Genomic DNA, 15,390 nt, shown 5'->3' with positions numbered 1-15,390 from the left:
CTTTATAGTTATGACAGGGCCTGATTCAGCCAAGACTTTAAACACATGTTCTTTGCTGAACAGCAATGGGATTACCCATGCACTTAAGGGCTTGGTTGAATCAGGGCCATATTCAGCCTTTCATATTCAGATCTTTGTTCACGTCACAAAAAAACACCAGATGTTTGAGACCTGACTGCAGGAGGGGACTGGTGCTGGCCAAGGATGTTTGAGGTGCTGAAAGCATACTAATCTGTCTAGTAAATAGTTACATTATTGTCTGATCCAAGTGACCAGTGGGCATTTCAAGGCACATCTTGTGAACCAACAAGGCTGTAAACCGGGCTGGTCAAAAATTTTCCTTTGAAATGTTTTTACTGACAGAAAAATGGGGGTTTTGAGCAAACGAAACCTGTTGCATAAAGTGTCCGCACTCCTTGAAAATGTTTGACCTTTTGTTAGGAAAGCTGAGAAAACAAACATTTTCAGCCAAAAAAGCCAACTCTTTTGAGCCTTTTTCAGCCGAAATTTTCTCGTTTCTCATCAGAAAATTGGCAAAAAATGAAAAACAAATTAAGTTTCACTTTGCTGATGAAAAGTTGAAATTTTCCATTGCAAATTTCAATGACTTTTTTTATATATATTTTCTGTAGGGGGAAAAAATTGGCATTTTCTGGCCAGCTCTAATATAAATTATATGCTATGGTAGGGTTACCAGATAACAACTGTGAAAAAACAGGACGGGGGTGATGGATAATAGGCGCCTATATAAGAAAAAGTCACAGAAAACAGGACTGTCCCTTTAAAAACGGGATATCTGGTCACCCTATGCTATGGGAAAGCCGAGAATCTCACCTTCCCACTAAGACCAAGACCTGAGAAATGTATCCACAACAACATTCCCAGTTGGTTAGACGATTGCCAGGGAGCGCACATGCTTGTTTCTGTAATAGCCCATGTAGGCAACAGTATCCATAATAAATTCAGTAGTAAAAATAAAACCTTATGGGGGCTATTGCACATCCTATGCAGCGTCTGAACTTGCGAACATCAGCCAACACATGCTTATTCAGAAGTGACACCGCATCCATCTCAGTGAGCGCAACCCAGCCCACTAGACTGAGATGCCACCTACTCCCTCTGCAGTTAAGACAAACATGCTGAATTTAAGGTTATTTAAGGAGGAAAGGAATTGTCATGCCAATGAAAAGCATTAGATTAAAAAAAAAGTTTTTATGTCAGTGTGGACCATCTGCCTAGTCGGGGTGACTAACAGCTCCTTACAACATGACATTTAAAAATCTAACAAAGTATGATCAAAAAGTAAAGCTATTTTATGGCACTTGGACAGGGGGTTAGGCTGTGACTCAGTTAGGTAGGTGAGCATATGACTCACCATAAACCTGTGAGTAATGCTGTTGAAGTCAATGAGGCTACTCACATGCTTAAAGTTAGGCACATGCTTAAGTAGCTTGCTGGATCAGAGACCCAGAAAGGAGAGAAATGTGCTGTTTGTGTCCAAAGATGCACTCAGTGCCACTCCCCATGTGGTGCCACCCCCCACCAATGCAATGCAGCCCCACACAGACACACACACACTGGTATTGACTCATGCACAACACAAACGCTCCAAGCACTCCTCACGATTATAGTATCATATACTATTACTTTATGTAAAAGAGACTGTCGATCAGCAATACACCGAAGACGTGTTTAGTTCCTGAGAAAATCCAACTGTGCTTTATTTATTTTTTTTAATAAAATTTGCTACACTGGCCTTCAAAGCAGAAGAGATCTGGCCTTTTTCTTCTGGCAAACTCTCAGCATCCCGATGCCAGCTAGAACTTCATACCAACCAAATTTATAGCCACTCTCTTTATGCTGGCTTTCTGATACACTGCTTCCAGTAACTAAGCACTGGGTGAATATTCTCTGGACCACAAAGGAAAATAATTAAACGCCGTCCTGTCATTATTATCTGGAGTAGCCTAGCTGCTCTGTGTGTGTGTGTGTGTGTGTGTCGGGGGCGGGGGGAGATTGAAGCCATTTCTTCTGGATGTGGTTATGAAGCAAATAGGAAGGGAGAAAATTATAGGACTTTTGTCTGAACGCTTACGAGTGAACACATGAGGCTTAGCAGAGTCCTCAAAACTGGAATAGTCATTGGCTTACAGCAAAATAATCGGTCTGATTCACTGCTCTGAAACAATAGTAACTCCACCCAAGTCAGAGGCGTCACACCTGTATCAAGGCGCAATGCTGTGATGTACGTTAAGAAGTTGTCGGTCTCCGCATAGAATCATAGAATCATAGAATATCAGAGTTGGAAGGAACCTCAAGAGGTCATCCAGTCCAACCCCCTGCTCAAAGCAGGACCAATTCCCAACTAAATCATCCCAGCCAGGGCTTTGTCAAGCCGGGCCTTAAAAATCTCTAAGGAAGGAGACTCCACCAGCTCCCTAGGTAACGCATTCCAGTGCTTCACCACCCTCCTAGTGAAATAGTGTTTCCTAATATCCAACCTGGACCTCCCCCACTGCAACTTGAGACCATTGCTCCTTGTTCTGTCATCTGCCACCACTGAGAACAGCCGAGCTCCATCCTCTTTGGAACCCCCCTTCAGGTAGTTGAAGGCTGCTATCAAATCCCCCCTCCACTCTTCTGTTCTGGAGACTAAACAATCCCAGTTCCCTCAGCCTCTCCTCCTAAGTCATGTGTTCCAGCCCCCTAATCATTTTTGTTGCATGGAAAAAGCTCCTGCGATCAATGACTCACACCCAAAAAATACACGAAACTGTCATTAATCTCCCCAAAGAAAAGCCTGGGTATTTTGATAAATTATAAATATAACTTGGCATTTGAATAAGTCACAGTGGCACTAATATCATCTATCACCGTATACACCCGCTTTCATCCAGAATCTCTGCTACATTCACATTTGGTGCTAGATGGTCAGAGCCTTAATGGCATATCAGAGCAGGAGGAAAGGTTAGACGCTTTATGTCTAACGAATGTCCGATTTAATTACCGCCCCTTATATTGGTGACTTCGAAGTCCAGCTCAATATAAATTCTTCCTTTCTTTTTCTTTTTTTTTTTAAGTTACAAGGGTGATTAAGAGGCTGGTTGCCACCAACGCATGACAGAACATGGTTTAAGAGACTTAACAAGCTTGGACATTCCTTTATTGGAGAGGTTCCATTTCTGGGAGGAGAAGCAGATATTATTTTCTCTTTGCCAGCACAAACATCTGAGCCACAACTGCCTAGCTAAAAGATCCAGCTCAAAGCCAACAGAGCTCAACAATCTACATTTTGTGTGATTCATTTCCGCTGCCACCAAAAAAAAATGCAGATTTGGGCTGATGGAAACAATTCACAAATTTGGGTCAATTTTAGTGAATAGCAAATTGGGTCAAATATCAAAAATATCAAAAAACTCAGAAATGCTGAAATGGTTCATTTTTTTCATTTCCAAAATGAAACATTTCATCTGAGCATTTCAAATTGCTATTTGAAAAAGATGAAAAAGATAAAAACTCAGACAGGAAATAAAATGTTTCGTTCAATTCAAAACAAATTCTTTTTTACTTTTTGAGCTCGGCTGGAAAAATGGAAACATTTTCATTTCGGGTCAAACCAAACCAAAATGTTTTTTCACAGTGTTTTTGTTCAGCCACTGAGTCAAGAAGTCACTTATTCCAACAGTTCTATAGCAGGCTCATAACCCTTATGTTGTCCAGCCACTAAAGGGGGACGGAAAGCCATCCTCCGTAAGCGGGTTACAAGTACATGATGATACCAATCCTATTCGATATGAGCTATGAGATGCTTGTCATAGTCTCCTTGTGCTGCTTCCCCAGCTGGGAAAATGATTTGGCAAAACTCACAGGTCTGTGTATGCAGAGTACCCTTGGAGTTCAAAATTCCCGCTGTGACCAAGTGGACTGTCTTCTACCGCCCATCCTGGAGTCCAGGAAGTCTAGAAAATGATTAAAGGGAAAGAGTGATCACTGGGTTAACCAAGCTAGGGGCATTATTTGGGTTCAGCTTTTAACAATGTTTATTTCCATGGGTCTTTAATTCCCATGATCAATCTTAGCTTCTTGTTTAAAAATAGGCACCGCTTTCAGGAAACTTTGCTTGACCAGCGGCTGGCCTCTGCTGCAGATATAAAAAGAGATCACACTGGTCCCTGGGGAATTCCCCTACGCAGGACCACCCTAGAGCTAACCTCTGTGCCCCTATGCTGCCCCCATTGTTCCACAGTGTATCAGGTGTGCTGGGGGCCAAGGCAGGAGGAGGGGTGGCTGTAGTGCTTAGCAATACAGCTGTCATTAAGACAGAGCAACCCCAGGACTGCTCTAACTTACCCCACGGCCATGTCAACCCTTGGAGCAGGCAGAAGGTGCAAATGTGGTTTAAAGACAGCTTTTGCACCTGCCCCTCCTCTAAGGTTGCACCTCCTGAAGAGACCCAGCGCAGAATCTATCCAGCTGTGTCTAGGGCTATAGAGTCTGATATGTTGATGTCAGCAGCTCCTCTGTTTCGCACTTTAATTCCTTCAGAAACCCCTGGACGATCCCCTCCCATCCTCGTTATTTACGGCACTTGAGTGTCTCAAGTTGCCCATCGCTTCCTCCTTGGAGACTCCAATCTCTGCCAAAGCCACACTGTGATAAAAGGGCTTTTGTGAAAGGTCAATTGGAAAGCTCTGTAATTTCCTTTTTGCTGCTTTATTATTAAGTGCTGATAAGGCACATTTGGATTTTACAAGACGTCCATTTTTTTCCTTCTTAAAAAAAACAAACCCTCGATTCAGTGCTCACTATCCTTAGCCGTTACTATTAATAGTGTCATTATAACGAGATCCCCGGTTTTGGAAAAGTGACAGGAAATTATGCAAAAACATGCTTGCATTACAATAAACTGCCCCCGCCCCCAGCCTCCCAACAACAACCTGGACACTCCTGGACCAGAATTCTATTGCACTAGCCGCTGTACAAACACAGAACAAGGCGACAGTCCCTGCCCACAAAGAGTTTACAATCTGACCAGAGACATACTGACAGAAGGAGGAGCAGAAGGAAGCAATCAGCCAATATCGGGCAGCGTGACAGGCAGCATCTCAGGAAACCGGTGGCTTTTCAGTGTCACAGCAAAGACGAGTCTTTGGAGGAGGGGCTTAAAGGAGGCTAATGGGGTGAGGTCTTATTTTTTTTACTCTGGACTTGAAGAGTGCCTTGCACAATGGAGCTGCGACAGCACATGAGTAGCCTAAGGTGGACTCCTCGAGCTGTGCATCTCTGCCAGCGTCCCCACATGGGCCAAAGAAAGGCGATAAGCAGTTAAGGACTGGATGGTTAAACACCTGTCAGAATGATTTAGCTTATCAGTGGGGGACAGTTAAAAAGAGAGACGGAGAGGAGGAGATGGATGGACCAGAGAGGCCTAGGAGAGATCTTGCCTCACGTCGGGGAAGAAAGTAAAAAGCCTTCTGTTGTGAGAGACAGGCACTCGTATGGCACGTTGTAAAACAAGCACGTGGTGCTGAAGCAACGCAGGAGTGTGTGAGGTCTGTTTGCATGTGGACTCTAGAGTAAGGGAACACTCCCCTGTGACAGAGCCCAGATCCTTGATTGGGGTCTCTAAATCCTACTGTTATACAAAATGAATTACGTGACAATGGCTGAGATTTTCAAAGGGGCTTCAGGAAGATGGGTGCCTAACTCCCCTCGGTACCGTGGGTGCAATTTCCCCATGCGTCGTGCTGGATTCTCCATCACTGACCATTGTTTAAGTCAAGACTGGTTATTTTTCTAAAAGATCTGCTCTAGGAAGTATTATGGGGAAGTTCTCTGGCCTGCATTATCCAGGAAGTCAGACTAGATGATCACAATTGTCCCTTCTGGCCTTGGAATCTATGAATCTATAAAGGGGGAAATGTTGCCTCTAACTTATTGGGGTCTGTAACAGGGCTGCCCCTTTTAGGGCCCAGGAGGACTGGGGAGCAGCCAGCCCTGTTCTTGAGAAGAACCCAGAAAGCATGTGCTGGGAATCATCTAACCGAGCTGACAGCATCAAGGGATTGGGCCTGATGAGTCCCAGCTCTGGGATATAAACGAGAGTCCCTGGGACCAGGAGAGGACTGAGAGTCATATTCTCTTGGGGCTCCAGCAGAGAACTGCGAGAGGGCAAGCCGATCCTGCAGACTACCCTAGCCTGGGAAATATATAGGGCATTAAGGTGCTGGAGCCCAGCTTGAGAACAGGACTAAGGTTATGTCTACACTTAGAATGCTATAGCCGCAGAGTCAGTGTAGACACTCACAGAAGCGATGGGAAGGGTTCTCCGGTCACTGTAGTTAATCCACCCACCAAGAGCAGCGGTAGCTAGAATTCTTCCATCAACCTAGCGCTCTCTACACCGGAGGTTAAGCTGTCTTAACTGTGTCACTCAGGAGTGTGGATTTTTCACACCCCTGAGGGATGTAGTTGGGTCAACCGAGCTTTTTTGGTGTCGACCTGGACTAGTATTTTGTGGTGTTCCACGTTTCTTTTTGATTGTGTGTGTGCTGAAGGGATACACGGGGCCCTGAGGTAAGGGCTATAACTGGACTGTGGCAGAGTGTTGTCCCAGGCTGGTGATAGGGTGTCCCAGCCTTTGAAAAAAGGTTAGTGGGGATATTACATGCATTTGCAGCGTGCCCAACGGAGCAGTGGCCGAGCACTTACCCTAGATGGCCCAAATCATCTATTTTTCAAAAGGCTTTGGATGAAGTTCTTTGGAAGAGGCTGTGAAGGAAAATATCGATATGGGGTAAGCGGCAAAGCCTGCCAATGAATTAAATATGGCTTAGTTATAAGCAATATGGAGTTAGAGTGCAAGGTTGGTCCCTCTGTGGTGGAGAAATGGATGGCAGGGTCCCTCAGTATTTGCCGGGGTTTGGACAATATTCTAGACTATTCAGAGAAGGAGGCGGACAGTAGCTGAGAGTGAAATGGCCCAGAGAAGGGCAATGAAGGTGATTAGACCCTCCAAGAGTACTTACACATGGGCTGTCACCTAAAAAGAGCTTGGTACATTTATGAGCAAAGACAACGTTTATGGTGATGCATTACAGCAAGGTTATCAGATCTCATGCTCAGGGCATCAACTGGCTGCCCCAAGGCTCAGGGAAGAATTGCTACACATGTGTACAACAGAGTTATACAACTGGCTAGGTACAGTATGGGGGGGGGAAGGTTAATTTTTTGGGGGTGATGAATCCAGCACTTCCCCCTTAAATACATGATGCTAGAGCGGATGGGCGAATGGTCAGATCCTGTAGGGCAGCGCTTCCCAAATCGTGGGTCGCGACCCCAGATGGGGTTGTGCCCATCCGCAGATGGTGTCACGGGTCCCTAGCATGTGAAGGACACCATTTTGCTCCGCGCATCCTTGCACCCAGTACTTAATTTGTAATGAAAGAGGTGCCGGGGCTCAAGCAATTTTTTTAACCCCCAGAACTGATGCAGCAAGCTCAGAGACGCCGGGGCTATGAACCGCCAAGCCGAGAGGTGCCGGGGCTCAGCCCTGGCACAAAATAAGCCGTGCTCTATAGTGGGTCTCAGCACCCACCGGCCAGAGCTGTTCAGTGGCACCGCCGCTGATCAGCTGTTTGGCAGCACCGCCAACCAGCTGACCGGCGGCTCAGTCAGGGGATTGGGGGAGGATGGAGAGCAGCAAGTGGGTGGGGCCTCGAGGAGGAGGTGGAACAGGAGTGGGAAGAGGCGGAGTGAGGGCGGGGTCTCGGGGAAGGGGGAGGAGCAGGGGCAGAAAGAGGCAGAGCAAGGGTGGGGCCTTGGGGGAATGGGTGGAGTGGGGCAGGGCCTCAGGGCGGAGGGGTTGTGGAGCACCTCTGGGGAAAACTAAAAGTCGGTGCCTACGGTCCCGGAAGGAAAAAAATTCATTAAAATTGGGTCGTGCTGGCAAAAAGTTTGAGGAACCGCTGCTGTATGGCAAATCCTACAATCTATTGGAGAAAGAATAGTCCCATGATTAGGGGGCTAGCCTAGGACTTGACACACCTGGGTTTATGTCTTTGCTCTCCAGAGACTTTGCGGCATGTCACTTAGCTTTTCTGTCCCCATCTGTAAAATGGGACTAATAAATAATTCCCCCTTTCGCCGGGCTGTGATGGAGATAGCTATGTTGGAAACTGTCAGGTGGTCAGATACTACAGGAAAGGGAGCAATAAAAGTACCTAAGCAGGGACTGTCTTTTTGTTCCATGTTTGTACAGCTCCTAGCACAATGGGGTTTGGTCCAGGGCTATAGTAATACAAATAATAGATACTGTTATGTAACCATATACTGTACCTGTGTGGGTCCTCGTATTTCTATAGGAACTTTAATTTCTGCTGCTTGAAGGGAAGTACTTTCCGTCTGTAAATCTTGTGGTGCTTCATAAAGATCCAAGAAACTGGGAAAAGAGCCTACATCCTCCGGATTTAAGGTAGCAAGCTCTGGAGGTATGGGAGGGGCTGTGGATTGTTCCTTGTCCGCTTTCAAGGCAGGAAATGTCGTATAATTTTTCAACAGCGTGTCACAAGCCGCCTTCTTGCCCATGTGCTGTTTGTAGTGGTTCTGGCTGGAAAGTGCTATTGCGAAATCTGCCTTCCCCTTGGCACTGCTTAACAAGCTGGCGTTTGCTGCACTCGGGGGGTATTTAATATCAAAACGAGAAACCATGTCTGCATCTTGTGGCTGGTCCCGAAGAACTGCGGAGTTGGGCCATGTAGGAACTGTTGGGTTGGAAAGGATAGAGCTGGGAACCTTTGGTAACTGCTGTTGGAAGAAGAGTCTCTCTGATTGTGCTAATCCCCCGTCGTCCGTGCACTGGATTGGCATCGAAATTGGCATGTCTTTAAAAGAAAACAGTGGAGCCACTTATTCATGGGCCTGAAAGGAGGTTACTGCTTTTGTTTGCAGCTCCCCCCAATAGTATCGTTCCCCTTTTGTGATTCATAGCCCTATAAAACAGACACTGGTGACTGGGCATTGGCTACCCCCTCATCTCAACAGGCTGCTACTGAGTAGGAAGGTAAAGGCAATTCCATCTACCATGCCTCACCTTGCTTAATTAGGTAACAATGGTAAGTGCTCTATACCAGGGCACAAATGCAAATAAGCCTGCCCGGAAGCTAACATCACAGGTGAAAACAGCTTTGAATCTTAGTAAATCCCTAGTTGCTTTGAATTCAGGACAAATTACAAAACTCTACTCTGTGAATGTGTCTGTTTGTTTTTTCTTTGCATCTTGTGGAACAAATGATGTCAGTGATGTCACAGGTTGATGCATGCTGGGATTTCTCTAGCAAACCAGGAAGTGTCAGAGAGGGAAGAAAAGAATGTTTAGCTAGGTAAGTTCTAGCCTATGTTATCTAGATTCTTATACCACACTCATCACTGTAGTAATAAAAATAACAACCTAGCCCTTTCAGCAGCAGATCTCAAAGCGGTTTACAAAGGAGGCCAAAATCACAAGCCTCTCTGTGTCTCAGCTTGCCCACCAGTAAAATGGGGACGTGGCTTGCCCACAATCGCCCAGTGAATGAAACCCAGGTCTACGGAGTCCCAGTCCAGTGTTCTGTGAGCTAAACCACACTGCTCTGAGTAGCTGAGCACCTTTCAGTATTGCATTAAGCAAGCTGACTAGCTTTTCTCCCGGGTGTGTTCTCTCATGTTCTCCCCCGAGGGAGAAGTGTGTGCAGTGCAGTGACTTGTTCTAGATGTTTTTTTAATCTAATATATAGAGACACACATTGTTATATGTTCAGGGCCGGCTCTGGCTTTTTGGCCGCCCCAAGCAAAAAAAAAAACCTGGAGCGCGGGTGCAGGGGGACCGGCGGGGGGGGGGGGGGAGGGGGAGGGAGCAAGCAGGAGAGAGAGAGAAGGGGGCGGCCAGGGCTACAGCGGGGGCGCTGCCACGCGGCCCCTCCCACTGCGCTGCCGCCTGCCGCGAGGGCTCCGCTCCGGTCGGCGAGGAGGGAAGGAAGAGGAATGCCCTGCAGGGCGCTCTGGTTCTCCGCGCCTCCGCCCCCTACAGGGCAGCCGGAGCGGAACAACAACAACAAAAAAAAGTGGCCGTGCCACCCTAGGATTGGGCAGAATGCCGCCTCGAACAATCTGCTGGTGCCTGGAGCCGGCCCTGTGTATGTTTATGTTAGAGAAAGCATGGTCAAAGACATGTGCATTGCATTCTGTGGCGATGCTTATTTATTTGGTGTATTACGGTAGCACCTAGGGGCCCTCGTCACGGACCAGGAACCTAGTGCTGGACAAACACAGAACAAAAAGACAGATCCTGCCCCCAGAGAGCTTACAACCTGGCTAGTGGGGCAATCCGGAAAGTATTTCTGATCTTCAATCAGCTCTCCTGGTAGCTTTGCATCTTTAAAAAATATCTAATCATAAGCTCTCGGGGAAAGGCACTGTGTCTTTCATGGCCAGGCAGTGCCCAACCAGCACCATGGTGCTCGGGATTTGACTGAGCCCCTCTCTAATACCAATAACAGTGGATCGAATTTTGGTTACAAAACTGTTTGGAAAAACTGGATTTTCACTGGGGGGAAGGGAGGGGAGAAATGGCAAAAAGATGACTATTTGCACAGCACTATTGCTAGTGTCCCTTGGTGAATGTTTTGCTTCATAACTGAATCTTGCAGGGCACATCTACGCTGGAGCTAGAGGTGTCATTTCCAAACCTTGGGTAGATAGACCCGCACTGGCTCTGTCTGAGCTAGCGTGCTACCAGTCCCGGCGCAGCTGCAGTGACTCCAGGGGAAGGAGGGGCTACGCATCCCAAATACAATCCCGCCTGAAATCTTAGCTATGGACTCAGCTGGCTAGCCCGTCTTGCCACTCGCGCACTGAGACTACGCGGCTTTTTCTTTCTTTTTTTGTGCACTAACTCGCTCAGAGCTAGCGCAGGCATGTGTACCTAGGGTGACTATAAGAACATAAGAACGGCCATACTGGGTCAGACCAAAGGTCCATCATGTCCAGTATCCTGTCCTCTGAATGGCAGGTGCCCCAAAGGGAATGAACAGACAGGTTATCATCAAGCGATCCATCCCCTGTCACCCAATCCCAGCTTCTGGTAAACAGAGGCTAGGGACAACATCCCTGTCCATCCTGGCTAATAGCCATTGACGGACCTATCCTCCATGAATCTATCTAGCTCCCTTTTGAACCCCATTATAGTACTGGCCTTCACAACCCCTTACCTTGACTGTCTGCTTGGTATTCAACATCCTTATTACGAGGTATAGGGTAGTTCCCATTTCCCATCCAACACAGCATAAGCAACTGCCACAACAAAGCGTGGGCTCCCTCGGACCAGCTACGTGCAGAATCCAATTATAAGGTATGTGAATTCATGTTTGATTGAGCTTCACACCTCCTTTAGGACGCCGGAAATTGTAACCAGCACAAACCGAAGCAGTGTCCCTTACCAGTCATTGGTTCCTTCTTCACAATCAACTTCTGTAGCAACTCAGCCTGCTTTGCACATAAATCCTGCAGTTGTGTGAATTCTTGGTAAAGCTGGAAAAACGCTTCTTCCATTTCTCCAGTGCCTGGCTAAGGGAAAACAAAAACTAGCATAAAATGATTAGCCCTGAGTGTTACTAAAGAAGAAACAGTAGCAAGGAGCCAGGCAGGGACTGTGAATCAGTTTATTTTAGGAGGAGCTGTTGCAATTGATATGATTATTATTTATTTGAATTGCAACCGTGCCAACAGAGTTACACTGGACACTGTATAAACACATAATAAGAAGCAGTTTCTTCCCCCAATGCATTTGCAATCTACCAGGAAAGGACAAAGAGTGGGAGGGGAAAGAAAGGGGAAGTGATTTGCTCAAAGTCACAAGGTCAGTGAGTTGCAACCGTGGGCCTAGAATGGAGGTCTTCCGACTCGTAGCCCAGCAGTCTAGACACTAGGCCATGCTGCCTCTCGGGAATAAAAAGTGAGAAGTTTGTAATTACCCTTACAAAACACAAACCTGGCAGGCCTGAGTTTCCTCATTGATCTGAAGAGGAAGCAGAATAAAGCCATAATTCATATATGTTCAGGCCTGCTTCCTCTGTGGGGGGGAGGCTTGCTTTTGCATAGAATCATAGAAGATCAGGGTTGGAAGAGACCTCAGGAGGTCATCTAGTCCAAACCCCTGCGCAAAGCAGGACCAATCCCAACTAAATCATCCCAGCCAGGGCTTTGTCAAGCTGGGCCTTAAAAACCTCTAAGGAAGGAGATTCCACCACCTCCCTAGGGAACCCATTCCAGTGCTTCACCACCCTCCTAGTGACATAGTCTTTCCTAATATCCAACCTAGACCTCCCCCACTGCAACTTGAGACCATTGCTCCTTGTTCTGTCATCTCCCATCAATGAGAACAGCTGAGCTCCAGCCTCTTTGGAACCCCCCTTCAGGTAGTTGAAGGCTGCTATCAAATCCCCCCTCACTTTTCTGTTCTGCAGACTAAATAACCCCAGTTCCCTCAGCCTCTCCTTGTAAATCATGTGCCCCAGCCCCCTAATCATTTGCCTTCTGCTGGACTCTCTCCAAGTTGTCCACATCCCTTCTGTAATGGGGGGGACCAAAACTGGATGCAATACTCCAGATGTGGCCTCACCAGTGCTGAATAGAGGGTAATAATCACTTCCCTCGATCTGCTGGCAATGCTCCTACTAATACAGCCCAATATGCCGTTGGCCTTCTTGGCAATGAGGGCACACTGTCGACTCATATGCAGCTTCTCGTCCTCTGTAATCCCCAGGTCCTTTCTGCAGAACTGCTGCTTAGCCAGTCGGTCCCCAGCCTGTAGCGGTGCCTGGGATTCTTCCTTCCTAAGTGCAGGACTCTGCACTTGTCCTTGTTGAACCTCATCAGATTTCTTTTGGCCCAATCCTCCAATTTGTCCAGGTCCCTCTGGACCTTATCCCTACCCTCCAGCATATCTACCTCTCCCCACAGCTTAGTGTCATCTGCGAACTTGCTGAGGGTGCAATTCATCCCATCATCCAGATCATTAATAAAGATGTTGAACAACATCTTTATTAATGATCTGGATGATGGGAGGAATGGGGCTTGGTCCTGCTTTGAGCAGGAGGTTGGACTAGATGACCTCCTGAGGTCCCTTCCAACACTGATAGTCTATGAAAACCAGCCCCAGGACCGACCCCTGGAGCACTCCTCTTGATACCGGCGGCCAACTGGACATCACCCATGAAACATTACCATCAACCCATGGGGAGTCATGAATTTCATCCCACCTGTGATCACTAATGCCGTGCAGTAGCCAGGGAGACAGACATGAAAGGGGAAGATTGCCAAAGGCATATGTGGGTACTAGGCCCATGATTTTTTTTTATTCCAGTGGGAATTGGGCCACAAACTGCCCTTTGTGCCTTTTGAAAATCTCCTCCTAAAATACCAGGCAAGTGGAAAGCTAGTTCATGGCCCACGGGTTACTGCATAACAAAGCAGTTTTGCCACTAAGAAAAATATCTTTGTATTATATTGAGCACATTCCTCCTTGCCTTACCTGCCCTATGGTGGATTTGACTTTGCTGTTTGCACCAATTATTAGGGGGGGGAGGTAAGGAAATAAACCCAATGCTCAGAGGAAATCTGAGCCACCTACAAAGTAAATTGTCGTTTGAAGGGCTCATGCATCTCCATTAGTCTAACTACGCAAATCAGCTTTGCTGCTTGTCATAATTTCCCATTTTTTTCTGCAGCTCAGCTCTGAAAGTTTAAACTCTAGTTCCATAATTAGGGGCTCGGTTAATCCGTCTGATGAAACATCCCCTGCCTGTTAGGAAGATAGGGATGATTCTTTATGGGCTATTGCTGCAATCATTATCAAACAAGGAGCGATACACACAGCACAAAGAGAACTTTTGACAAAACCGTAAAGTAAATTACAGTGCGGGATGTTTACATATCTGTCACACCATGAACACAGCTTGGAAAAATATTTAGATCATATTTTCTGCTGTCTGGTTTCCCAGTGATTCCTTTCGCTTTTACAGAACATACCAACGCTATTTTGGGCCCTTCATTAATTTTACAAGCCTAAAATGCACTAGCCAGCGCCTGATCTAATGTCCCGGGGAATCAACAGGAGCCTTTCCATTGATTTATTGTTATTTATGTGCACCTAGCAAGCCCAGTTATGGCCCAGGGTTGCATTATGCTGGGCATTGTATAATTATAAACACATAACAAAATACTTCAATGAACATTGTATTGGACCATAGACGCATGAGCCAATCTCAGATGTACCATGCTACAAAGAAGTCACTGTAGAAATCTTGTGGGAAGCAAACACCAGGAATGTGTTACAGATCCTTAATACACATTTCATACAAGAGTTATAAATTAATATACCAGTGAATTATTAAAAAGTGCATGACTTGGGGATTTAATTACTGAGTTTGCCTTCATTACATTGATTGCATTCAATAAAGGCTTTAATAGTTTATTGCTATTTAATTTCCAACAATTACTGTAGTGAAGATGAGATCGCCGTGGAGTTAGGAATTTTAATCTGATATGCAACCTGCCAGTTATTCACAGTTTAAGACCAAAGTAGTGATCCCAAAATGGCAAACCTTCCTGAACCTTGACCATTTGGCTGACTACTTCTGCTTTAACCCTTTACTCTGGTTCTGAAGACAAACGAGCATGCTAGTATGACTTCTGAGACTTCAGTAGAATGGCATTGATACAACTCAGAGAAGCATACGACCCTGAATCTTCTGCCTATCCCTCAGTATATTAGCCGGGTGACACTCAGTTGCTTTAGATGTGAAGCAATCAGATATGCTGCTCCTAACAATAAGTGGGGCCGTGGTGACCCCCCGCTTTGCTGTTGTGGCTAGTTAAAAGATGTAGGCCATATAGTTGCCGGCTGCAATCACCAGCAATGGCTGCCCGGTTCTCTCCTGGGCTTCCCTTAAACGGTCAAATCAAGCGAGTTACGCTAATCAAGCAGTCACCCTATACACTCGATGAACACAAAGGGCTAAATTTCCAGCGAGAACTTACTCGTGCTGGGTCTCCTCCTTTCGCTTGCCTCTCTGCTGTTGCGTGGCATTTGGGTCTGTGAGTTTCAACTGAAAAAATTTATGGGGAGCACTCTGGGGGCAGGGAATTTCCCTTCAATTTTGATGTTAATAGTGAAACCTCAGAACAGCGACAGAACAGGAAATAAGAGTAGCAGTGAATTAAAGCTGCAGTCTGTGCAGACTGCAGGGCAAGGCTTTCAAATTAGGGGCTGCAGGATGTTTTGTATCCCTGAAGGAAGGCCTCAGAGGGGACTGGTATTAGAGTTAGTGTTGCCCAGGGGTTAGGCCACTGGAT

At 46.4% G+C, this 15,390-nt stretch overlaps 1 protein-coding gene across 2 annotated transcripts; it reads right to left on the bottom strand.

Annotated features, from left to right (window-relative positions):
* Positions 1 to 2,639: 2,639 nt before the first annotated feature.
* On the bottom strand, positions 2,640 to 15,166 carry LOC117888762. 2 transcript variants are annotated; one of them, XR_004648367.1, is made up of 5 exons: positions 15,076 to 15,166; positions 11,475 to 11,601; positions 8,338 to 8,882; positions 6,712 to 6,771; positions 2,640 to 3,959 (listed from the first exon to the last, which is right to left on the bottom strand). XR_004648367.1 is itself a non-coding variant. In XM_034792464.1 (4 exons), exons 2-4 carry the CDS (start codon positions 11,584 to 11,586, stop codon positions 3,864 to 3,866), a joined length of 753 nt encoding a protein of 250 aa, XP_034648355.1. In that variant the 5' UTR covers positions 11,587 to 11,601; positions 15,076 to 15,166; the 3' UTR covers positions 2,640 to 3,863. The 2 variants fall into 2 exon arrangements, 1 of the variants encoding a protein (XP_034648355.1); XM_034792464.1 differs by lacking the exon at positions 6,712 to 6,771.
* Between the last annotated feature and the right edge of the window lie 224 nt (positions 15,167 to 15,390).

This window comes from Trachemys scripta, chromosome 16, assembly GCF_013100865.1.
Source record: "Trachemys scripta elegans isolate TJP31775 chromosome 16, CAS_Tse_1.0, whole genome shotgun sequence".
In the NCBI taxonomy this organism is placed as follows: Eukaryota; Metazoa; Chordata; order Testudines; family Emydidae; genus Trachemys; species Trachemys scripta.
The sequence above is the reverse complement of the archived record's forward strand: the minus strand, read 5'-3'. Positions and strand labels throughout refer to the sequence as shown.